The sequence below is a fragment of the Rhyacophila brunnea genome, unplaced genomic scaffold (genome assembly GCF_057557595.1).
Source record: "Rhyacophila brunnea isolate RB1 unplaced genomic scaffold, BYU_Rbru_1.0 scaffold_9, whole genome shotgun sequence".
NCBI classification, from domain to species: Eukaryota; Metazoa; Arthropoda; class Insecta; order Trichoptera; family Rhyacophilidae; genus Rhyacophila; species Rhyacophila brunnea.
In genome coordinates this window covers 47,200,017-47,227,535 of record NW_028233361.1, presented here as the reverse complement: position 1 = coordinate 47,227,535, position 27,519 = coordinate 47,200,017, and the positions used below count along the sequence as shown (strand labels likewise).

Sequence of the window (27,519 nt, the reverse complement as noted above, 5' to 3'; positions counted from 1 at the left end):
TATGTGTGAAAACAGATGCGCTGAAAATAGCGCGAGGAATAAGAATTCAAGGTCACGTCCACAGCGCGATATTTAACTCGATTAAATAAACAGATAAATTAAAGGGTGCATGCAACTGTCATCCCTTTTCTACAAGACGTATACTTACGTCTAGATAAGCAGTAGGTATATCCTTATAATATTTTTTTTACGTGATAATTTGCGATTCGTGAAGAAATATTGAATGAGAAAATCATATCACAACAAATCACTTTAGTTAAATCTAGATAATTTTTCATTGGTTTAGAATGATCTAGAGCAGTGGTTCCCAAAGTTGACTGGGCTCCGACCCATCTAACATAAATTTCTAATCTTGGGACCCACCTCTTAGCTGTCTTAGAGAAAAGAGGGCATAAATATTGGTAATGCTCAGATTCCGTAGTGACGAGTCGTGGAACTACTTAATGCTGTCTTATTTTGTTCTAATTGAAATAAAAAAAAAATTTATAAGTGTTACCAATATGAATGAAAGACTGTTGAAATAAGAAACACAACTTAAATAAAAAAAAATATTACTTAAATATCTACACCTGCAAGGTTTTTTTACAAAGTTATTTCAATGGGAAGGATGTATTTCTTTCTTATTTTGCTTCATTACAGTTTTAGCATCAACTTCAACTTTAGTTACTTTTAATCGCAGTGAGTTTGATATTCGGTATTTAGTTTTAATGTTAACCATAGCCGAAAATCCGACCTCACATAGATATGAGGTAGTAAAGAGGAGGAGGACTTTCATAGCTTCATCGAACAGGCAAGGATAATTATCAGCAATTTTCCATTTTTGTATAGATTACAATGACGTACGCGTACGCTGTCCAACACAACACAATGCGAAATGAACATCGCAAAAACAATAGACATCCGTCTCGCTCGGGACGTTTCGCTAGGGACGGGCTCACGACATGTGTTTCGTTCGCCGCGCTGTCGCCGACTGAGCTGTCAGTATGGCTGGTGCTAGCTCCAGCACTAGCTGGCGATATTCCGCGACTGTGCTGCCAAAGGTAGTGCATTGGCAATTCAAATTATTATTATTTTATCACAATATTTTCCGTAACTTAAGTTTATTTCAATTTTTAGGAATTATAAATAGCCGAATGAAATATCAAATTTATCACTTCATATTCTTTTAAATTCATGTATACAGTGGCGAGGGCCCACTCAATATTTGCTCGCGACCCACTGGTGGGTCGCGACCCATAGTTTAGAGTGGTAGTAGGCTCAATGCACAAATTTTAAGAGGGGGTGACCGTCTTGTGCACAGACATTCTAGAACAATGGTTGCCATTCCCTTAATCCGCGTATAAATACTTATTGCAATAGCTCATTGGAGAGGTAAAAACGTTCCTTTCCATTAAGATATATAAACATATACAAAATCGACCGTTTCAAAATCGTCACACTAACTGCGTAGTTGCGATGTTTATTCCGGGAGCTATCAGAATAGCATTGATATATACGCGGTTTTGTTAAAATAATATAAAATAAATTCGGTTCGATCATAGCTGAAGTTATTTCCATAAGAAAGGTGTCGTAGATAAAAGATATACACAAGTTTGTCTTCTGTGCGAAGGGGACAGATTTGCTGTTCCTTACGGACTATTTCTTACTGGACCTCAACCAAGAAGGTATAAAAAGAGGCGCCTTTTCTATGGAAGTAACAATCCACCAGTTCATCGGTTCTTCAGATCTTCTTAGCAGCAGTAGTAGGGCATGGTCCCCAGAAGCATTCGTGAAACGTCGCGTAGCAAGTCCTCTACCGAGAGGCGATTCGTACTGGGAAAAACGGCTTTCTGAGAAACGGAAAAGTTAGATTTTCACTCGGCAAAAGAAATCGTGACGTCACTCGCAGAGTAATCTTTCATAATAATCAAATAAACAGTTTACTAACTAGACAACTTTATAAGTTTTATTTTGACAGAACTATGATAAATTATACGATAAAAATAACTGTGAACATTGAACATGAATAAATTTGGTGTCACACTACTGAGAGTTTTATTTATGGATAATTAAAAGTTGTGGTACCACAATAGACAACCACCTTCCCGTTCATTCCTAGCTTCCTTATTGACACCTCGGTTCACATTACGAGCTAGCCGCGAGCCGGGCTACGTCACGAACCTAACCTAATTCAACCTAGAATTCTAAAGTCCAAAGTTCTAGAACTTAACCTTACCTAACCTTACTAAAGTTCTAGAACTTTTTTAGAATTCCATAGTCCAAAGTTCTAAAACCAGACTTCACATGACCTCACATGCCCTAATGTGACTTTTATGTTACCTTAGATGTCCTCATGTGATCTCACATGACATAAATTTTAATTATTTTATATTTTATTTTATCATATTTTAATTTATTATATATTTTTTTAATTATTTTATATTTTTTTTTTTCATATTTTAATATATTATATTTTATTTTTATTATATTTTATTTTATTTTATCTTATTTTAATTTACTATATTTTATTTTATTTATTTTGTTATATTATAAATATTTTTTCCATCTTAATAAAGTTTCTAATAATTTGTTTAAACCAGAAGTATTATAATAAAATTATTTCGAGCAGGTCTATATCTCTTTTACCGTTGATGATGTTTTATATTAATATTTTTACTTTATTTCTAAGAAAACTATATAAATAATAGCAATCTTTATAGTTTTAAGAATAAAAAAAACTTAAGTTCAATAAATAATGATTATTATATTTGAAACCTTAGTGTTTATCCAGTGATAGACTGAAAATTTGTTGGTAACACGAAAACGTAAGTAGGTCGACTTTTTTGAATACCAGATTTTTAAATATAATATTTTAATGAAATAAAAAAAAACATAAAAAAGTTTATTTTACAAAGAAATTGTCATAGATTAAGACATTGAAAATTTCACCTTTCTACGCTTTTTAGTTTTGCTAAAAACCTTGTTAAAATAAAAAAAAGTTTGTTTTGCCTCTCCTGAAAAATCGACTTTTTGTTGATACGTTTTTGTGTTAATCAGGGGACGCATTCTAAACTATAATATTATACTGTATAATAGTCACCTTCGCAGTATCATACTGTGGCGTAAAGATAGTGCGTTCGGCTGATAACCGAACAATCGGTGGTTTGAATCCAATCGAGTTCGTTTTTTTTCGTGTGAAAAAATAAATTATGTGTTACATGCCACACGCTAAAAATACACTCTGATCTGATTTCCCAAGCGCGCCTAAATAAGTGAAATTTCAAAAAATTCTCAGTAGGGCGTTTTTATGTCCGAGTACGACCCATTTGCGGCAAAGTATACCTTGTAAAGACAACTTTTACTCCTTATTTAATTATAAAATCACATAATATTATTTAAGGATAGCTCAGGTGGACACTTTCTTAGGGTGTCGATTAGTGTACTTTCCTTTATGTAAAATTCATTCCCAATGGTATAAATTCTCAGAGTCGAAAGGAGTCTGGATGGTGTGCTTTATGTAACATACATCATACTATTCATTACCATAGAATAGAGCTTTGGGCGTCAACTAATGTTTGGTTAATGTCGAAACATTGTAAAATGACATATGGAAATGAGAGCACCATAATTTAAATAAAAGAGAGTTTGGTTTTAGTCTCATTGTATTTTACATCAAATGGAAACATTACTTGAACACAACGATTAAAATTGCATACGGTGAGAAAGGTACAACGTAACAAATGAAACTTGGTAATACTAATGCAAACTTAAAACTAAATTAAACACTCTGTCTGTAATCGAACCTCAGAAGTTATACATTAGAAAAAAGGAACGAATAATAATTACATTGTCACGGGCTATGACCAGCTATTCCAGCGCCATCGCGTCACGGATAAAACTTTATTAATTTCACTAATTAGGCGCGGGACCATCGCATGCAGCGATCGTGCAGTTGCACGACCATCCCGGACCGAGGCTGCTGAGAGAAGGGAAGAGCTCAAGCCGGAGCCAGTGTTGCCATCTTTTCACAGAGCCTCCAAAATTATAGTATTTGGGGGAAAAGTATAGTACGCGTTGTCATCTGTTGAAAATGTATAGGTTTTTTGTTTCTCAGAAAAAAATTACGGAGAATTTAAGAAACTCCGAGACCCCTTTTTATTTAGTTACCTCTTTCAACCAAAAATGCTTACCGAAGAATTCAAGAAATTTCATTTTAAACCAGTCAAGGTATTTTTTACGTTTTTCGAGCAGTTTCGAGAGTTTTTTTTTCAAAAGTTTTCCAAATCTTCTTATATTGCAAAATTATAGTTCTTTGCACCAATTTATCGAACGAAAATATTGAAATTTTAGTACTTTTTACACATTTTTTCCAATATTCAAAATTATAGTATTTTGGGCGTACTATACCTTTTTTATATCGTAGATAGTACGCGGACCAAAATTATAGTACAAATACTATAATTATAGTACGGTTGACAACACTGGCCGGAGCATTAGGCGGCCACAGACGGACAGTTCTTGTAACAGGTTGAACATGGCACAGACAATAACTGTTCAATAACTGTACGTTAGTGGCCACACCACAGATCAGTTTAACTACCCCATTTAAATCTGTCGAACTGTCAACAGACGTGCCCATATACGTACAGTTATTGTCCGTGGCAGAGCAAGTGTCAAAAACTATGGAGGTTATGTTCGCGGAGATAATACACAGGGGTATTGTTTAAATTAGTTTTAGGTAGGGTATACTTGAACGATGATACACGAATAATTTAACTTTGAATTTATTATGGTTATAATTGTTTTTATTAGAAACAAATTGACATAAATACACACCTATGACGTTGGTAAAATAAATCATGATTTCGCTAGTGGATTGTGTATTTTATCGATTCACCGAAACAATATTATACACATTCGTGTAAATATAAAATATAATCTTTTCTTTTGAATAAATTATTCCCTTTAATGGACAGTATTAATTAAGTAAGAAAACGGTAATATTTATAAAGGTATTGATTTTATATACAATAAGCCACAAAATTATATTTACATCAATCATCAGTATAATAATTAATTTTTATGATATTATTAAAATATATACTTAAATTTTATTTAGATTTAGCGACATTGTCATTCACAATTAGGTATATTAATTTATGTTGTGAACGTCTTAAATTAATAATTTGTAATATTCACTACATACAATAAATAAAATTAGTCTATATTTTCACAATAACTTAATATTTATAATGCTCTCTAAGATTTTAACATTTATATTATATTGTATAAAATAATATGTTTACATAAATAACTATTACTTTGTTTTACTCTCGTAAAAATAAATAAAATATAATATTTGCGATCTCCGCGTACATATTATTATATTTTTAATAATAAATGTTTTTGTATTTTATAACAAGCAACACCAGCCGTAGTTGTATCGCGCGGTATATTCTAATTTACGTTACCGACATCTAATGTCACTCGAAAACTTTCGGCTAGTTGAAATTCTAACAGTTTTACAAAAACACGGGAGTGGGGGGTCGCTGGCAGTTTGAACATGGCACACATCTGAAAGGTCGAAAAGTGTCCGTCTATGGGCGCAGCAGATTATCTACCAAAGATAATTGTATGGTTATTAACTGGCATGTTCAACCTGTTACGAGAACTGTCCATCTGTGGCCGGCAATTCTACTGCAGCGTGCCCCGCGTCCTTCCGTCCCCCCTCCTGAACACTTTAATTCAACGCCCCGCCTCCTATCCTATACTCCCATGCACCATTAATCCTTTCTTTGCCGCAATTAGTTAATTGATAGTAATTAACATAAGAATTGGTGTAATTAGGGCGTCCAAAGACGCTTTGGGCACTTAACCGGTTAAGTTGCACATCTGCATCTGTTTGTGTGATACCAACTGTAGCATACTTGTTGCCAGCCTAATAAATGTTATATTATGAAAGACAATTTCATAGGCACAACATTAGCTTGAAATCCGTTGCGTTACATCCTAATTTCAATACGTTGGCACTTTGCCCTACAAAACGAGCAACACACTGACATTTGTGTGCTCCCTCTGTGGACACCGTCCAATCTCTTTGGTATGCACCATTTGTTTCATCAATAATCCTAATGAAATATGATGCCCATAATAATTATAAATAAAGATAATAAATTATTTCTGTAAGTGTCAGTAAAACACCTCCTCAAAAATTTCAAATGTAAGTTAGAATAGTTCTGCATTCAGCTGACGAAATGGTTATTTAATATTTCATATTTCACTGAACGCCGATTGGTATCTTGTCTGCTTTTAAATGATCCGTTATACATTTCTTTATAGGCTTCAGGAAAATTTTTGCAATTTTTATCGGAACCTTCTTTTCTAGTAATGTTATTATATCTTCATCCGTTTTTGAGGGTATTCGTGGTACAAATAAATCTATATGCTGAGTAATCTTCTCCATTTCGATACGTTCAAGGATCCATTTAGGGATCCATTTAGGGATCCATTTTTTATTTCCTGGCAAAAATTTAGCAAAATCGTCAAATATTGTTAAAAGACGTATGCGTTCGAGGAGGCTTTTCGTTTTCCATTCATTTTCCAGATTCGTTGATTGATCAATAATTGCGAGCGTCAAAATTAGATTCATAATTACTATAGATACGCACGATATGAACAACAAAAAGATAATCCTTGCAAACGTCGAAATAAAATCGAATGGTTTATCAGAAAAAATGGTTGAACAGTTGAGCTCCGAGGTCGCCATGACGATTGTTTTCATGATAGAATCGCCCCATGACTCGAATGACGTACTTCCTTGAAACAGAATCCAAAAAGAAAAAGCAAATCCTATAATTGGATAGAGGCCGACGAGTGATAATATCTGAAAATTGAAAACATAAGACTATTAAAGCACATTTATAACATTAATTTTGATATTTTGTCTCGAAAACATTAACACTTGAAAATAATAATATAGCGGCCATCCAAAAATCAAAATATATTTTAGCTCTATCAGTTATATTATTCCAAGTAGCTTATTTATTAAAAAAAAACAACATTGTGGACATAAAAATCAGAATTCATGACCTTCACAATATGAGAATTACAATGAAAAAAGACTGGTTCTAATCAAACAAGTTAAATATGTAAAAATACATACTTTATATCACATAAAAAATATTAGCCTCACAAGAGAGAAGAAAAAATAAAATCATAAATAGTGTTAAACAATAGCATTGACTAATCTAACAGCCGTCGTCTTTAAGCGTCTTCTTTAGGCGTCAAAATTGGAAAGCAGCCGTCATGAGAGCGGACAAAATTGTCTTAAAAGCATAAGTGGCCTACGAGCGGAGCTGAAAGAGGGTGAAAACGAACATGCATTGAAGAAAGGCCGTTGGAAAATAATCGTTTGATGAATATTAGTTATATAAGTACTTATATAACTAGGTACCCATATCTACTTCTTAAAAAACCGCATGCAAAACGAATTCAAATAATCATTTTTCCCCAGACGAGTTTACCTGAAGCTGTAGTCATATATTTCTGAGCGTAGAGTATTGTGATGTTTTACGAGTACATTTAGTGTATACCTAATAGTTTTACAGTTTTTGTCGATTTTTATCCCACTGGGAGGATATTTTTTAAAGCGCAGCGGTCACTAACTTTCAAACATTTTAATAATAATATGTACTTATATGTACTTAACATAAAATGAAAAAAAATATGGAAAGATTTTTGACCGCTTTTATGCAATGCAGATTTCGCAAGAAGGTATATGAGAATGTAACATTATTTTTATTGAACATACATGTTACATTCTTAAATCTTGTGAATTTTTCATTGAATAAAAAAATAGTTAATTATCCAACGAACTATTGACGTTCGTCCTACTTAGAATATCGGTGTAGTACAATCCTCACCTATATGGCGAAATAAATCTTAAAGATAGGTATAAACATAGTTAATATAGATTACCATGTTTGCTCCTAAGTGGAGAATTCGAGCATCAAAATAATAGTGGTTGCATTAACAGACATTCGCTCTACCCATGCAGTCCTTTCTATGGATCAAATACATTTATTGAAAATGTACATGCTTTTTTCACTAGCCACGGATTCGAATACGCGACCCACTGCTTCGTATTTATATGAAGACGGACGCTATACTAACTAGGCCAACATAGGTACGTAGGTAATTCATGGCATCTATAAACATATTATAATATTATATCATAACAAACCTTAAAAAATCGACGTACGGCCATCATATAATTTTGAAAGTAAAATCCTCCGAAAAATCTTGATAATTCATAGGCGAAAAGGAACCATACCCAAAGCACAGTAATTGCTGATAGCGCTCGAGAAAAATCTGAACTGCGTTCTGTAGTATTTGTATCATATAAATAATGTTTAAACAATAAAACCAAACACAGAATCAGCAATCCCAGCTTAGCGAACCATTCGAACTGACGCAAGTACTTTTTCCTAGAACCGACTGTGTAGATAATCGCACCCTCCTGAAACCATGAAAATGAATCATGTTTAAAAGTTTCGTTGGAAAGTAGAAATCCAAAAAGATATAAAAATATTAAACAGAGTCGCCAGATGGAGTCATTAATTAATGCCATACACCACAACCACATCTTACATAAATGAAATAACAGTGTATAAATGTACAGCTAAAATAATAAACCTCAGCTAAGACTTCCTGGCTTGATAAAAAAAATAACACGGGGTGTAATTTTAAATAAAGTGTTAAAAAAGGAATGGAAACCCTTTTCTTCAGATTGCTCAAATTTTTGCGCAAATGAAATTTTACTATCCATTTGCTTAAAACGCTGTAAGATAGTTATGTAATATAAGTTCAATTTTCGCCCAAGTAGCCACTTAGCCCAAGGTCGTTAAATAGTATTGCTCAATAATAATATTTTTATCACTAAGTAATTTGAATTCAGACAGAGACGCACAAGCGTAAAATGTTATGCTTTGAAATGTCTTTAAAAGCATCGAACTAATAATATTAAAACATATAGTCCGGCCATGAAATGGACATCCATCCTAGGAATTTGAACCGGTTACATCTAATTTATATAAAAACAATTGTACGAAAATACATCGGCCAAAATCATCGGTCGATTCACAATGACAAATAGCATTGAGCCTTAAAGCATCAAGTCCAATGAAAATTATATCAAACAGCTGCTTTTTGCGAAGCGCTGAACTAAATAAATAGTACCTAACGACAGCTAATAAATCATGTAAATATTACTCACCACGATAACTATGATGGCGATAATAATCCATAAAGATATGTGCAAAACAACCGATACCGTGTTGTAATCGTAATCGTAATCGTAATCGTGAATGCGTATTACGAGACAAGTTATCAATAGCATGTGTAAAAAGCGGATAAAAACCATTGCACCAAAAACTAATTTTAGTCTTCTCCATTCGTAATGTAAAAAACTTTCAATAAGTGGATGCAGCAAAAGCCGATCAAATCCTAAACTACGTCCAAATAATTGATTAATATTCCTCATTCTTCCTTTGGAAGCATTGTCTTTTTGTAGCAGTCCATTATAATGAACTCTAAATATAATTTGTGAGGGGTGATATGATTCTGCGGTTAATTGTGAATCTAATAAATGTTCTAAATATTCCACTGGACGAGACTGGTCGAGAAGAGCGTTAATATTAGTAAATGCCTCACTCAGATCATTTTTATTATTACAATCAATATTTGGCATCATAGTTTCGAGTTTTTCGTGTAACATTTTGTTACAAAATGTTCTTACATCTCCATTGAAATCATTTTTAGCTGTGTTAAGAAAATATGAAATTTTATGCGCATTTTTGTTTATAGCGATTGCCCACACTTTCTCGTAATAGTTATCCGATGAAGATACATTACACATGAAATGTTTCACCTGTTCAAAGCATTCCTTACAATCCATTTTAATTGCAGCGATCATAACATTATATTTATCAATCTCTGAAATATTTTCATGTCTGGTGGATCGTTCTTTCCATTCGTTTACTTTCTCGTGTGTGCATATTTGAATGTTTTTCAGTGTTTTATTAATATTTTTTTTGTTTATCTCAGTAATATTAGTAAATTCTTTAGAGTGTCGATCAATCGCTGGACGATGATAGCAAACCGTCTCCTTACGATCTTCGTCATCCCAATTTAAAATTTTGGGATCATCAAAATATGGAAGATATGTATGTCTTATAAACTCGACCAATGGTGCCTTACCAAATATAGCTGCCAAATGAATCACGGTATTCCCATCTTCATAAAGTGGGTTCATGTTGAATTTTTTCTTTGCGAGACAGTTTATGATGATGGAAACACCGGGCAGCCAATTTTTGCAAATTGCTAATCCTAAAGCTGCATGCAGCGTATCTTCTTTTATGTCACTAGCTTCACCGAGGAGTCTCAAGGAATTTAAGTTTCCTCGCTCTATACAGTATCGAATTGATATAACTTTAACTGGGATGCGATTATTCAATAAGAGACTAATCGTCTCGCTATCATCGAGCACCGCAGCGAGATTGTATGCAGATATGTGTGTGTTTGTGTTGTTCGATGCAGCGATGTCGCAACATCTTCCGGGAGCAGTGCGCTTCTCTCTCTGGCCTATGACAGCCTTAACAGTTTCGCGGAATCTGAAATATCACAAGTTTTTAATAGGACAGTCAAATGATATACTTAGATATTTTTATGTATACTTATACGTAAACCATTTTTAAGGTTAACAGAAAGATGTTATTAGAATAATTAAAATGATAAAAGTCACACGATGTTGTATATTTGCTGTTATAAAGTAGGTAACCAACCACATTAATAAGAAAGGTACTAATCCTTGGAAGAACAATTTATTTTAGTAGGAACACGTCAACTGATTTTTTTGGAAAATAAGTAATATACCTACAATAGTTATCTTTGCAAGCAATGTTTTTAGTGGTAAACTCAACTTTATGAGGAGAACATCAAACTTGGCTTAAATAGTAAAATTTTCAACGTTTCAAAAGGGGAGCAACCTGAAATGTATCTTTTTTTATTATTTTTATCTTCTTCTCGGTCGTTCCCTTATGGCTGATGATCGTGACTTTTGAAATTCTTTCGAGCGAGTCTGTTTAAGTGACCGAGCCTGTTCACTCATCTCGATCTTCTGCTTCTCTCAAGGCAGAATGAAGGCTGCCCCCAGTCAGCTCCGTCACTTGGTCTCTCCAGTACACAGATTCTCTTCCTTTGTTTTGCCTTCCCTGAAGGCTACCTAAATCCACCAGTCTCTCCAGGTTGTCCGGTCTGCGCCGAACAATATATTTAAAAAAATTCAGAATACGTCTCAGACATATTGTCGAAAGCCGTTCCTTTATTTGCAGTATCTGGATGATTGATTGGTTCGTCCTGTGCTCTGTCCAATAAATACAAAGGATTTGGCACCAACATAAAATTTCGAAGACATCAATTATTGCCTTTCGTTATCTCGCTCTCAGGGTCCATGTCTCAACGTCGTACAAAGATATGGAGAACACTAATGTTTGAATAATTATTTTGTGACATTTTAAATTCTCCGATCCTTCCATATTTAAAGTGGTAAGACGTTTCGTCGCATTTTTTGCAACTGTGTGCGTCTTCTTATAACTGCTTCATATCCACCTTTTCCACTGATGGTCGATCCCAGATATTTAATATTTTCATGTGTTTATTATACATTTATATATAATTATATACGAGTATCACAGATATTATAATATTTTCAAGTGTTTGTTGTACATACATTATATATTTTTGAGAATACTGAATTCAAAAACAGGCTCTAAAACTAAATCGCCGTTGGAAGTCCCTATAATATCGAGCGATTCATCATGACGACCAAAATTTCATCCATGTAGAATGGCGTCAGATTCTTCTGGCGGTGCGAACGACATATTGTTATTGTGGTATTTTATAAACTGTGTGAGAATATTGTTATTACTTTCGTCATGAGCTGGTTTGTTATTATTGTTATCAGTTATCACATCTATTGGCTGCATTTCTGTAAGCAAAGCCAAAGCAAAGGACGTTCTATCTATACCAGTGGCGAAGACTCCATACTAGGCGATTATTTAAAGCCTACCTTCTTAAGAAAAATATTTTTTAATTTTATATTGATATATTAAATAATATAATCACATAAAAATATATTCAATATGCCCAACGACATCTATCGTATAATTGTCATAATAATTTTACGATCTTTTCCACTATTTCAATAAGCACCATTTATGGCATGTCTCGAAGGCTTAAAAAAATAAGCGACATCTCGTTTCGCTTCACATATTGTATGGATTACGTTCGCGTGAATCGAAAACTTTTTTATATGAAGTTTGTTTCTCATAATTTCAACACGTCTGCGGCGGCCCATATAAATTGGTAAGCTATTAAAGGAGCGCTTATGCTTACATATTACGTAAGTGCACATTTATTCAAAATACTTTATAAGATAATTTTAAAAAATAATTTCTAGGGATTCAATCACATATAAATATTGATTGTTAAAAATAATAAATAATTTATCTCGTGATTTTTATTTGTCAGTTTGTTTATTCATAGACTAAGACAATTTAGTCAGCCAATTATGTAAGTTGAAATCTGATATTGTATCTTAGTCTGTGTTTTAAATATAGAAGTATTTTAAAATGTCTAGTTTACGGGTTAAATTATAAATTGTTATGGAACAGATTCACAACAACGGATATTTTCAATATATTTTGAGCGTATCTTGCGTTTATATTTAAGAAAATACATAATTCAAATTAATTGCATAATTTTATACCATCAGTGAGCTTTTGAAATTTCATCGGTTTTTGTGTACCTACCTATTTATCAGTAGTTATGTCGGATTATCTTCTTATTTCCCGTAAATACATCTAACAAGTGTGCTTTCTCCACAGCCTACCTGTTTCCAAAAGTCACCTTTCGCCACTGATCTATACAATATAATATTATATCAGTTTTTTAATGAAAACGCACTCTCTGGTGAAATTGTTGAACTGGTGAACCGTGTCGGTTCAGTTACTTGAGAGCAGAGAGAGCGCAGAACAGATTTGCGAATTCTAAAAGAAAAACAACAACTAAGATTTCTAGTCCAGTCCTAGTAAAACAGGACAAATAAAAAATACTAATAAATGATATTGAAAAATTGACAGAATTTTGGTACGCCAACATTCAACTGAGCAGACATTTCGTTATAATTTACGATTCTTACAATTTACCAAATTTGTTTAGAAACATAAAATACAACTATATCTTAATATTACTATCACTAAATTTAATCTAATTCCTAATAATATGACCGCCAGAAGTCAGCTCCCGCCTAATCTCTAAAGGGAGATGAATTGTGTGGATGAAACTATGCATTTTTTTTTTCATTTCAATGCTTACAGCTCGTTGATCGTAAGATACCGAAGCGATGTTTGCTCATTTTAAAACTTGTAACTCTGTGATCTCAATTAACATATTAAGGTAACACAATATACCGATGAAAAACTACATCAATGCGGTGTTTCCTCGTTAAAATGCTACGATCACAGTGAGTTTAAAAGACATAATATTACACGTCATCTATAATATAAAAAACAATATTTGTTTGTTTGTTCGTGTTTTATGAGCTGCCATACCGTTCATCCGATTGCGATAAAACTTTGTCAACTTATTGCTTGCACTTGCGCGAAGGGTATAGGCTATAATTATCTAATATATAAAAATGAATGTCTGTCCCGTATGCGTTTCTGTACCATTCATCCGATTACGTTGAAATTTTGGTAAGTGGTTGTATGCACACCCGTGAAGGCTTATAAATTATAAAAATCATCTTCTTTTTCTTCTTCTTCATTCTATGTTTTTTTATTCGTATGGTTCCTATACCATTCATCCGATTGCAACGAAACTTTCGTCAGTTATTATACGCACACCCGCAAAGGTTTCTATATTAGGAAAACCACCTTCTTCTTCTTCTTCTTCATTATATCTTCTTCTATTCGTATGCGTTCCTATACCATTCATCCGATTGCAATGAAACTTTGGTAAGTTGTCGTGCGCATGCCCACGAAGATTTCTGAATTAGAAAATCATCTTCTTCTTCTCTTCGTATGCGTCCTTATACCATTCATCCGATTGCGATGAAACTTTTGTCAGGGTTTGTGCACACACCTGCAAAGGTTTCTGAATTAGTATTATATAAAATACAAAGTTTATTTTTTGTTTGTTCCATCCAATTTTGATTTTTTTTACTACATATTAATAACATTAATAACGTTTACATATTTTGGATTCGATTTTAATTTAGTGTTCATTTGTTTGACCGTTACTCTTATTAGAATTATTTTCATATTGCCATATTGTATTACACAGATATTTTGATATTAAAAAAATATAACCACGAAACGACCCTGTGCAAAGCCGGGTACTTCAGCTAGTACTGAATAAAACAATTTCAACGCACTCATTTATGATACGAATTTGGTAGGTAACTCGCGACTATATTAAAGGTATACATCTTAAAATTCTTAACATATTAGTTGACCACCCCTAATAAATCCTCAACAAGGGGGTTTTCACACAGAAAAATAACACATATGTATAATATGGCTTTTATATTTGAGATTTTAGAGAATTCAATTATTTAGGATAATTAGTATTTGTGGTCGGTACCTTATTTTTTACACTTACGAGGTTACGTTACAAAAATCGCAGTACTTTTATAAAGCTATACTAACATAATAAAAAAGTGTGGAATTCTAACACCTACTATTAATAAATTGTGTTTGGGATAACAAAGTTTTGCAAATAATATTCATCATGTGTGTACATATTATTATTATTTCCATAAGAAATTACACGTGCGTATATAATAAGTAGGTAGGTAGAACAAGACAAGTGATAAAAATTATTATAAACTAGCAAATATTACAAGGTAGTAATACCACCTGTCAACATTATCATACGTCTTCTCCCTGTATCTCTCTCTCATACCCTAACGTATATATTCTGTCTTACTATCTTTGTTCTGGTGTTTCAGGCTCAATTATTAATAATTATCTGTGACCTTGCTGCATCAGCCTGATGCTTGGTGCCTGGTGACGTCAAGGACGCCATCGCTGACCTCGTTTATTTGTCAATAGCGGCGACGCTTAGCTTATGGTTCTTCCTCATCCATAATGGTTATATGTTTTTATTGACTGTTTATATTGCCTGCGATGACAGTAGGTTACAGCACCCTATCCCTTTAATAATTACCCTCAAATCTCTTGGATAACACGCTAATTTCTTGTCTAAGCGCCACTTTGTTGATTTTTTTTTATTCACTTCACTCACGTCACTTACGTTCACTTCGTTTATCTACTCCCGAAATCTGTTGAATTTGAATCAAGTATGTTCTAATAGAAATTGATGTTTTCAAGATATATTATTTCCAAACCGACACCATATTATTATACTTCGTTATTCTTGTATGCCACTCTGACACAAATTAAATTTTAATGTCGTTTAATAGTATCATTTATGTCTTTCATGACCCGATTAAAATAAGCGATTCCTTTATTTCCATATCATAATTATCAAATTTATATTTTACATTAACGTGTGTACGTCTTCTTTTTTACATACGTTTTGATATTATTTTTCATCTCGTACGTTACTGTTAATTTAAGACACAATATATATAATGTAATTATAACATCAAATAACTAAACTCAATAATTCTAATAAGTAACATTAATTTCAATCGGTGTGTACTGTTGGATTTTCAATCAATAGACATCAAACAGTGTTAGTTTGAAAACAACATTCGCGTGAGCTGGTTAATAATTACAAGATAAAAAGAACTTTTTATATTCAAAGTTTTTAAATTTTCTGTTGAGTCATATAAACTTGGCTTGACTAGCTTAAACGATCAAAAAAAAATATTTCATAGAAAATACTGAAATGTCATTTTGACATTTATATTGATTTCCATAGTAACGCACGTATATATTATTAATTTAGTTGCTAGGACCATCCGCTTAGCAACCAATAATGGTGTCGAAATAATTTGTCACACAAAACAGAATTAACTGAAAATGAATTCAATTATACTTAAAGATGGCAAAAAGTATTTAAAAAATGCATTGGCATCGTGTTCTGATATATTCTAAAAGTTTCAAATGTCTAGCTAGTCGGGAAGTTAGTTAAAAATCGATTGCAATATTTTTAGATCTTAGGATCTTGCTCTTTATTTTCTATAGCCTCCGGAATACGTTTCGTAAATACGTAGTTAGAATGACTCACACAAAATAGTTGATTTTGTATATTTTTATGCATCCAAAAGAAAGGAAAGGTTTATAGCTTTCCAATAAGCTATCATATTAAGTATTCGTGTATGGGATAAGGGGATGGCAACCCTTAATCTAAAACGATAAAATGAAGGCGTTATGCCTATCAAAATTCCCCATGATATTTTTCCACCACTCTAAATCATTCTAAACCAATAGAAATTTATCTAACTTTAATAAAACTAGTCGGCCCCGAAATAACTTTCTCATTCGGTAATTTCCCTCAGAACGGAAATTATCACATAATAATATTACAACGGTATACCCAATATTCACATGTAAACGCCTTAATTTAACAGAAGTGTTAATCATGAGCAACCACTAATTTATGTATCTTTTAATGGAGTTTTAATATAGTAATTCAAATGCAATCTTTAATCTAATTTCTCCGCGTGACGCTTAACAGCTGATCCGAATATTTCGGCGGGATATTTTTCGTAAATTTTCAGGGTCAAAAGCTATTTTTACGTATGAAATTTTAATATCTTATTTCTTCATTCATTTGAAGTGCGATCAAGATTTATCTTTGCTTATGGGTAGAAACCCATCTAAGGCAAGGTCTCGAGATTTTCTACTAGTTATTTTTACAATATTTAATGGAATTCGCGGGTTTTTAGCATATAAAAAATCTGTATTTTATAACTACGCGTACATAAACATATGTACGAGTTTACAATATTTTTACAATAATAGCTTAGCTCTACCTTAATCTAATTTAATTAGCATAAATTTTCATTGTTCATAATTGTACAGCACAGGAATTTATAAGTACCAATTTTTCTATTTTTATACATTCCTAATACTTGTACCAAGTTTAATCAAGTATGTACTTATCATATTTCATGCAAACAATTTTTCACATGTTTTATTTTCAAAGTTCTATAGATATCAAGCACATATTAAGCACATAATACACATTTCAAAAATGACAGCACAAAAATCTACCGAACGAGTATATCGGAGTCTCTGATCACAGCATTACAATTGTGCATGAGAACTCTCGATTTCTGAACTGAAATTTTTACATAAATTTTTCATTACATTTATTAAAAAGTGCTAACAATAATACATTTATCTTCTATTACTAAACGATTATTCTTACTTACTACCTGTTTATGGTCTTTTGACCAATTTTATTTCTGCTCTTCCATAGTTTGTACTGAGAAGTCGCTTTTTGACTTGTCAACAAGAGCTACGGGATTTATATACATCTTATAAGTACTTTGTCGCACGGCTATTGAGTGGCAGAATTGACTACAAGGCTAGAATTGTATAGTTATGTCGTTAAGCCATACTCTTTTTCAAACGCTAACTGAAGGTCGGCGTTTTTGTTCATGTCACTAACCTAACCTAACCCAACCTAGCCTAACCTAAACTAACCCAAACTAACAGATAATCAAGTATATCGGGTATTTTCAAAATGTGTTTTCCGCTGTACGTATTCCTGATAACCGAACACTACCAAAATTTGCTTACTTATCTTGAATTGCGTAAAATCAGAATTATTATTGTTTGTATTTTTTTATTTTTCGGGATTTCGACCTTCGGGATTCCGGCCATTCGGGATTTCGGCCACTCGAGATTTCACCATTTGGGATTTCGGCTTTCGGGATTTCGGCCATTTGGGATTTCGACCTTCGGGATTCTGGCCTTTTTTTCGCATTTACGCATGATCACCGATGACCAGTGACCGATGACCGATGACTGATGACTGATAAAAAAATCCACTAACCTGTTTTGTATGTCGTCAGTTAAAATGTGTGTGTGCTTGGCCACAAATGACGATCCACAAAAGTCAATTGTACATGTACAAATTTTTGCTTTTGATCCCAGCAAATGTTTAGTGCAATCAACATTCAGCCAAGAAAGAGCAAGTCGTATTGCTGTTTCTCCTTCTTGCATTCCCGTGACTTGTTTAATGTCTGGGATCAGTAACTACAAATAATATCACTAATTATTATATTAATCCATATGTGATGAGGACCCTGAGCAGTGGTAGCAAATCTATGGCATGCATGGCAAAGTGCCAATTAATGCAATATATTAAAATTATAAAATTGCTAAAGAAAAAATAAAATTTTATTGTTTATCTGAAATGAACGGTATCGGAAAATAATAAACAATTATTTATTCTTTAATCTGGCAAAATATCGATATGAGTAGCAAATTTCCAACATGCAAGTTTCGATTTTGACGCGTTGCATTCGAAGATAAATCTAATATTATGGCCACAGTGTTTTATATGGTCAAAAAATACCAGATATTAGAACTGTTTACATTGAAACCCCTATTTTCAATATAAGCTTGTAATATGTGTAAGTAGGTATATTATAATAATATTATATCGAATATACTATAAGTATATAAAAAATCGGTACTTATTTAATGATATAAATATTATGTTATATGCCCATATATATTATTTGTTTATGTATCCTTTTTTAAATGACTTTGTGAAGGGGGCTCTAATGAAGCATACATTTCAGTAAATGAAAAAAATTCAGCAAATTATACGAATGACGTATTATTTTCCCCCAAAAATAGTTGTTGGCACGCCATGATTTTTGGCACGCAGGCTTAAAATGGTTTTGCCATCACTGACCTAGAGACAACTTTTAGAATGCAACCAAAGAGAAAAATACAACGATTTTCCAAATCAGTACTGAGTCAATGGCGACTCTAAGATCTTTCAGATGGTGTGGTTAGATAATATTATAAGTACAATTTTAAGTATTATATAGATACTGACACCAACAAAAAGTGTTTTTCCCTTATAAACTCTAAAGAGACCGAAACCATTGTTGAGATGACTCATAGACATATGAGCACAAGACATACGTAGTACCGGCATTTAATTAATTTTATAGTCACTCTTTTACAACTTTTAGCATCAAAAATTGCACAGAATCGTTTAGCCGCTATTTTACTCAAAAGCGTCAATCGTAACCAATGTATGAACAATTAAATTTCGCAAACATCCCTAGGGAAGCTTACCCGAATCATACATAACCAAGCAAGAGGGAGTACATAAATCTCCATCTTCTTCATCCGGAGGTGATAGGTGATAGTATCAACCTATTTATATATGTATATCCGTCTCCAGAGCCTACAAGGTATTTATACCTGTCCCCTGCAAGGAACGAACGAGACTAATACCTACAACTTTTGAGAGCAGGTAAAAAGCGAATTGTTATTTCGCCTGGAACGATGTCTGTTCTAAACAGGGAACTCAGAACTCAGTTCTGTGGTTCTAAGCATCAGTAAATATGCATAACAAAATATAAATGGTTTTTTTTGCAGTTGGTCAAAGTAGCCGATAAGAAATAATGAAATATAATAAGACATGAATATCCATTTTACAATAATTTACAATTATTTGAGACTAAAAATAGAATTCGGCGGAAATCTAGAAACGGCCTAAGAACATTAGTACCTTAGAGTCATTGTACTCTACATACAATGTAGGGAATCAATACCCGGGATCACGGACAATTTCGATACCTTTGAATCCCGGGATTAGTAAACATAATCATTTTGGTATGTATACAAAATCAGTATGTTAGTGACGTGTATGTACCTGCACATGTCACAAGGGGAATCGCCGGATGTTCACGGATAATAAATAACCATTTTCGCTGATATACGCAATCGTAACAATATCAGAAAAATAATAAATCTATTTATTTAACCAATTAGATGTCACTGAACGGAACTAGGCGGCGTCTCACCGCCATTGCCACGGACGTGCAGGTACGCATTTGTTTCTGCGCCGAATATTATAAATGTATATTTTAATTTTCTCATTGATTATTTTTTAAATAAATAAATAATACTGTTTTCTTTTCACATTAATATTTATATTATAATAATATTTACTCCATTAGTATTTACAAGATTGAACGAACCCAATATTAACAACAGAGTATAAATTCTATTAGACAATTTTGACCGATTTTATCAATGTTATTTGTATACCTATATAAAAAATTAATATAAACTATCGTATTCATTTTGGTCTCAAGGGTACATGAGCATGCGCATACTATCATCTAGTTAGTCGTTCAATACAACCAAGTAAAGAGCACGTGTTGTAAACATAACCAATATTGTGTCATAATAAATATATAATATGTTTATAAACGAATTTCTGGAGACTAACATTCTACACTGTTAATTTATATTCATAAAACTTTATTTATATTAGAGGGTATATTTATTTTTCATTGTAAAGATAGTGTATCAAGATTTGAGGCTATATTTATGTAAGTATTATTTATGAGTAAAATTATATATCAATAAATAAATAAATTTTGTGAATGTTGAGTTGGTAAATAATTATTTATTAATTAATTAATTGATTATTAATATTAATTATAAATATATTAAAATTCGATTTTTTATTAATTCATCATGGGCACTTCTGAGTCGATTATAACCGCTGTATGGCAAAGATGAGTTTTGGTCCAACACAATAATTATATTACAATTATCATGTGCTATATGAGACACAGATGAATCGCGTACTTTTTCATCAACCTAATCTACGAGGGTGGGTCAATAAGTCCTTAGAAAAGCCGACAGGTGGCGCGACTAGTACTGCGAGCGGTTTGTTTTCATGCAGCGGCACTACCGATTCAGTATGCTGCGAAGTTTCAATCAGATTGGTCGGGTTGTTGTATGTTTCTCGTACATTTAAAAAAAAAATTTGCTTGTGGAAAATGGAAAAATGGAAAATGAAGAAAATTGAGTTTAGAGTTGTTATTAAACATTTTAATATAAAAGGGTTAACAGCAAAGAAAATAAAAAATGAGTTGGATTTAGTTCACGGCATATCTGCTCCTTCACTTGCAACTATTTATAACTGGTTAAATGAATTTAAACGTGGTCGTACATCAACAAAGGATGAACCACGCTCAGGACGTCCTGTAGAGGTGACTACACCAGAAATGATCAATAAAATCCACGATATGGTGTTAAGTGACCGAAGATTAAAGTTGAGTGAGATAATTGAGGTTACAGGGATCTCAAAAGGTAGCGTCATTTCTATTTTACATGACAAATTGGGCATGAAAAATATTTCTGCAAGATGGGTGCCGCGTTTGCTCACAGTCGACAATAAACGCAATAGGGTGGTGGCCTCTAAAGCCCTGTTGTCGCTCATGCAACGCAATCCGGATGAATTTTTTCGTCGCTTTGTGACTGTAGATGAAACATGGATACACCACTATACTCCCGAGACGAAAGAACAGTCAAAGCAGTGGATTGCGAAGGCAAACCATGTCCAAAGAAGGCGAAAACCGTAAAATCAGCTGGTAAGGTTATGGCTACTGTATTTTGGGATGCACGTGAAATTATTTTCGTTGACTATTTGGAAAAAGGAAAAACAATAACAGGGGATTATTATGCATCTTTATTGGACCAGCTAAAAAACGAAATTGAAGAAAAACGGCCTCATTTAAACAGGAAAAAAATCCTCTTTCATCAGGACAATGCCCGTGTTCACACATGTTTACGATCAATGGCTAAAATTGAAGAATTGAAGTTCGAATTGGTCGACCACCCACCGTATTCGCCAGATTTAGCCCCCAGTGACTTTTTCCTTTTCCCAAACTTAAAAAAATGGCTAAGTGGACAACGGTTTTTTTCAAATGAAGAAGTCATCGATCGGACAAATGCTTATTTTGAGGACCTTCCGAAAACTTATTTTTCTGACGGTTTAAAAAAAATTGAGAAACGTTTAACCAAGTGTATTGAGCTCCAAGGAAATTATGTTGAGAAATAAAAAAAAAATACAAAAATAAAACCTGTTTTAATGCTTTTTTCTAAGGAATTATTGACCCACCCTCGTACTATAATATTAATAGACTCAGGTAATGGCTTATTTTGTTTTGTTACGCCAAAGAAGTATAACTTCTAACGCGCGTACATAAGTACACACACCGATTTTTTTCTTTTTGGCAACAATGGATATAATGAGAATGTTATTACTCATTAAAATCACGGTATACCAGATTCACCGATAAATAAAATTCAAATAACTATTTATTTTACCTCTTCATCGATGACGGTGGTGCCTATGTCGCAGGACTCGCAATCCAGTAATTCGAATTTCTCACGATCATCATTAATGAACTTCGCCTTCTTCTCTTCATCATCTTTAAAACTGTCGAGTAATATTTTTAAACATCTGATGTCCCCCTTCCATGCAGCAATATGAAGTGGAGTATATCCTTTAAAATCGTGTGTGTAGGGCTTAGCTCTTTTATCAAGAAGCAGTTCGAGGATTGAAAAGTTTCCTAAAGCCGCTGCCAAGTGACAGGCGGAAGTTAAAGTATAACTACTAGTAGCGTCAGGGGATGCTCCATTTTTAAGACATCTGGAAATTGAGATTCGGTAAATAACGATACAATTAAATATAAATTCAAACATTGTCAGCAATTAAGGGCCCACATGCTCAGCGTATGTTAAAATGGACCTTTTATGGTATTTTCAGAGCATAACTCTGGATATTCCTTAAACGTTGTAGATAATCTATTTATATAATTTTGATGCCGTATTTTTTTGAAATACGACATTTCTATTGGCATTTCTCAGTGGTTAAGCTACAACATACGGCCGCAGCCATAAATTGACAAACGATAAATGAAGTAGGGAGTAGTCATCAAATGTTTAAAATAAATATAAAGGATAATAAGGCTTCAAAATTATATAGATAGATTATCTACAACGATTAAGGAATGTCCAGGGTTATGCTCTGAAAATACCATAAAAGCTTCATTTTGACCTACTTTATTACCTACCTATTTTGAGCATGTGGGCCGTTAATGAAACGTCTCAGTAGTTGACTGATTTACAGCGAGACCTCAGGTTTGAAAAAAATAGTATTATCAAGCACTTAACTATAATCACTACAACTTGAATACACGAGAAATACCAAATTAATGTAGTAAATGCACTTACTTTTTTGCGAGTTCAATATCATTCAGTTGCACAGAAACCAAAAGATTAGTATTGGCAATTGCTTTGTCCAACAGGACTGTCTGTTTAATCTCTGCCATATTCTTTGAAATTTGCGACTCCTCATCTATGTCATTCATTTTGAAGATCTAGTTATAATCATCTATTCCAGAGAGAATGAACCATTATTAGTACCCTACTAGTAAAATCTTACATCACGTTTCAAAATAATCTCTTTCGATAAAATAATTTTGAATTATTAGTCAAGGAGAGAAACCAAGGTTGTTGAATGTTCATCCTATTGGAGCATTCTGTGGTATTCATACAAAAATTACTGAAACAAGTTAATATTTGACTTAAGTGCCATTGTGTATGCAAAAAAGTACCACCATACAAGGCCTGAACAAAAACGATGCATGAGTGCGAGTGAGAAAGTATTCGGCACCCTTACAATCTCTGCGACACGCGCTAGAGGAAGATAAAAGATCTACATAATAAATTGTGAGCTAGTTTACAAAAGTATCGCCCGAAAATCGGGGCGAAACGCTTCACATAGCGTCGATAACATGAGAGCTCGTGTTGGTAAAATTGCTATTTTTTGTGTTAAACATAAAGTCAGTGGTAAATATTTTTAGTTAATTAAGTAGAAAAGATGGTTCTGTGTGTTGTCTTAAAATGTGGTAGCCGTACTGATAAGCAAGAAGATGGTATTACGTTTCATAGGTAAGTTGATACATGTCCGTGATAATTTATTTGTATATTATTATATATTTTAATATCAGTGACCTAGTGTTTCTTTAAAATAACTTATCTTATGGATATCTTTATCTAATGGTTGCATTTTGACCGCTTAAAAATACTATATAACGTAAAAAAATAGAAAATTATATTTTAATTCTGAGCGTCTAGTGGGAGCACTTTGGGCGAGCACTAGCGAAATGGTCTATAGTCTCGAAGATTTGTAGACGAATGCGTTCGCTCGCCCACAAACCAAATGCAAGGCACGCGGCTTCATTTAGCAATGCAACGGGTGGCGTCTAGATGTATCTATAGTCTAAGACCACAATAGTGACAATATTATAGTCCTTGATTTCTGGAAGTTTGTATGAAAATTAAAGGTCCTCTTTGCCTCACTTTCATACGTTTTGGCCCCATCTCTATACAAGAAAAAATATTCAACATCTTTGAGAAAATCCTTTTATGAAGTAGGTAACCAAATTAATATGGAGACAATAATAATATGATCAATAGCAAAAACATTAAAGAATATTATGGTATTATTTTGCAGATTATAATACTTATATAAAGTAGTATGCCATCAATAAATTATTACAAAAAAAAAATGCTTTAGACCACTTTCAATAAGGATACGATGTATGTGAGTGGTTCGCCAGCCGTGAAACCAGATGCTACGAGCGGTTGAGTATACACAGTATGAAGGACGCAGCTTCATTTGTGATTAGTCTACTCGAGACGACACATACGTATAAATTAAAAGTCACGATGACAGCCCGGAAATAGAAGTAGCTCTGCCAATGCGCGCACGACTCGTTTCGTAGGTATGTATTAAGATTAATAATATGACAGACGCACGTTTCTTTTGTGACTTGTCTACCTGCAACAATAGTATACACGAAAAAATGACAGTATTAGCTCACGAAGTGGTTGTGGATCCCACTCTTCACCCTTCTAACTTGGTATTTGAAAGGCACCGCCTGCCCGACACACTTTTGCATGCGTAATAATATAAAGAAAGATTTGTTTTAATATGAAAAACCGAGGAGCATTTCAATACCAAACTGATAATATTTGATAATGTTATCGACGAGTCGTGATCCCCTCATCCTATAAATTATACACAAAGAACATTGTGGTCAAAGCCAATTTGATAAGGTAGGGTCTATCAACCTAGTTCACTCTGTGTGCTTCCGTGTACTTTTATTTTTATTATTTTATTATTTACATACTCATATTACCTATCCTATATTTTATTTCAACATTGTTAGCACATACTATATTATGTGATGTTTGCGATGTAATAGAGGTCGCTAAAAATCTCAAATGGAAATAGTTTGGACGCATAGCTTGAAGAAGAGACAATTGCTGGACCAATCTAGTCATCCAGTGGTACCTAAGAGGTACTAATGTCCGCAAGGTAGACCTAGAGGCTGGTGGATCGAAGAAATTACTAAGTTCTGTGGAAGTACATGGCAACGCAACAAACAGCAGCGAGAGATGTGGAATTAGTTTGGAGAGGCATTCATCCAGCAGTGGATAGATTGAGGCTGATGATGATATTATGTCATATCGTGAACGCTTTGATTTTATTATTTGTCATGTTCATATTCATATTATGTAAATAAATAAATTTGAAAGACATACAATTCGTGAGAAAATCAAATAGTTTTGAGACTTGCGAGTATTTTCCAGAATATGTATAACAATAGAATTATAATTGGTTGTCATTTTCTTCAAGGTTCTTCAAAATCCGCACAATGAAATAAAACTTTACCCTGATCCGCCCCTATTCGAAATCATGTTTCGCCCCTGATCAGATGATGTATATTATTTACACATAACAGATAAAAGGGATGATTCAATCCGACGTCACTGTAATACTAAATTTCACACTAGCTAGAACATAAGTTCTCATACAGATACAAAGTTGTCTATAATTCAAGTTTTTTGGCTCTCTTGAAATGTAGTGATAAAATCACCATCTACATTTTCCATTCGCACGCGTGTTTAGTTTTGGATTGAAAGAATTTATTTATTTCAAATAAATTAATAACAACCAATATAACGACACTGAAAAAATCTGATGAATAAATATTCACAATATTTCATTCGCTTTACTCGTTGAACACAAAAATTAAACAAAAAAAGTTACCTGTTTTAAACGGGAAACGTTAGTGTCGAACTAGAAATCACGGTTGTCTGTGGCAGCTGGTCCAGGATGGCATCCTCTTATAAGACGGCGAGGCCCACGCAAAACGCTTTAAGAAGTAAGAACAATATGCTTTTTTGTATAAACATAAGATCACGGCTGTGAAAATGTAATGTTTCGCTTTCTTATACTACTAGCACTAGGTAAATGTAGCTAAAAGTTAATCCAGATGTTTTATTTTAAAAAAAATCGGTGTGTGTACTTATGTACGCGCGTTAGAAGTTTTAGTTCTTTGGCGTAAAAAAACAAAATAAGCCGTTACCTGAGTCTAATAATATTAAAGTGGATTAGGTTGATGAAAACGTACGCGATTCATCTGTGTATCATATAGCACATGATAATTGTAATTTAATTATTGTATTGGACCAAAACTCATCTTTGCCATACAGCGGTTATAGTCGATTCAGAAGTGCCCATGATGAATTAAAATTATTTACCAACTTAACATTCACAAAATTTATTTATTTATTGATATACTTATATAATTTTACTCATAAATAATTCTTACATAAATATAGCCTCAAATCTTGATACACTATCTTTACAATGAAAAATAAATATACCCTCAAATATAAATAAAGTTTTATGAATATAAATTAACAGTGTAGAATGTTAGTCTCCAGAAATTTGTTTATAAACATATATATTTATTATGACACAATATTGGTTTTGTTTACAACACGTGCTCTTTACTTGGTTGTATTGAACAACTAACTAAATGACACTATGCGCATGCGCATGTACCCTTGAGACCGAAATGAATATAATCATAATAATAAATTATGTGTTACATCGGCGCGCGCAACTTCGTCACACGCTAAAAATACACTCTGATCTGTTTTCCCAAATGCCCCAAAAGAAGTATAACTTCGAAAATCATTAGGAATTGTTCACAAAGAGAGACGCTCAACAATTTTCCAAAAGTACGTAATATCACAATAATATCATTTATTATCATAATAACATTTTCGTTGTATATAAAAAAATCTCTTAGTTATTGTTTTTTCAGAATATATTTTCTACATTTTTTAAATATACACAGTTGCAATCATGGCCCCCACAAAATGGGGTCGCAATCAGTGCTTCATAATATGATGATGAGTGCGAAAAACTCAATAAATCATCTGGAATTATTTTAAAATCCCTAAAAATACACGAAATCACCTTAACTCTGGGACTGTGTAACTAACTGTGAAAACCATTTGAGCAACACTAACTACTGTCGATACTCATGAAAATCTTTCTTGTTAGCTAAGGAAGGAAGTCGTTATATAA

General features: G+C 33.1%; 1 protein-coding gene across 3 annotated transcripts; it reads right to left on the bottom strand.

Annotated features, from left to right (window-relative positions):
- Window positions 1-6,127: 6,127 nt before the first annotated feature.
- On the bottom strand, window positions 6,128-26,238 carry LOC147063722 (uncharacterized). Of its 3 annotated transcripts, XM_085959541.1 has the most exons (7): window positions 26,188-26,238; window positions 23,301-23,460; window positions 22,392-22,716; window positions 18,073-18,275; window positions 9,254-10,649; window positions 8,222-8,497; window positions 6,128-6,862 (listed from the first exon to the last, which is right to left on the bottom strand). In XM_085959541.1, the coding sequence occupies exons 2-7, from the start codon at window positions 23,435-23,437 to the stop codon at window positions 6,257-6,259; spliced, it is 2,943 nt and encodes a 980-aa protein (XP_085815667.1). In that variant the 5' UTR covers window positions 23,438-23,460; window positions 26,188-26,238; the 3' UTR covers window positions 6,128-6,256. The 3 variants fall into 3 exon arrangements, with proteins under 3 accessions (XP_085815667.1, XP_085815669.1, XP_085815668.1); XM_085959543.1 differs by lacking the exon at window positions 6,128-6,862 and having other exon boundaries at window positions 7,592-8,497; window positions 10,237-10,649; XM_085959542.1 differs by lacking the exons at window positions 6,128-6,862; window positions 8,222-8,497 and having other exon boundaries at window positions 9,117-10,649.
- Between the last annotated feature and the right edge of the window lie 1,281 nt (window positions 26,239-27,519).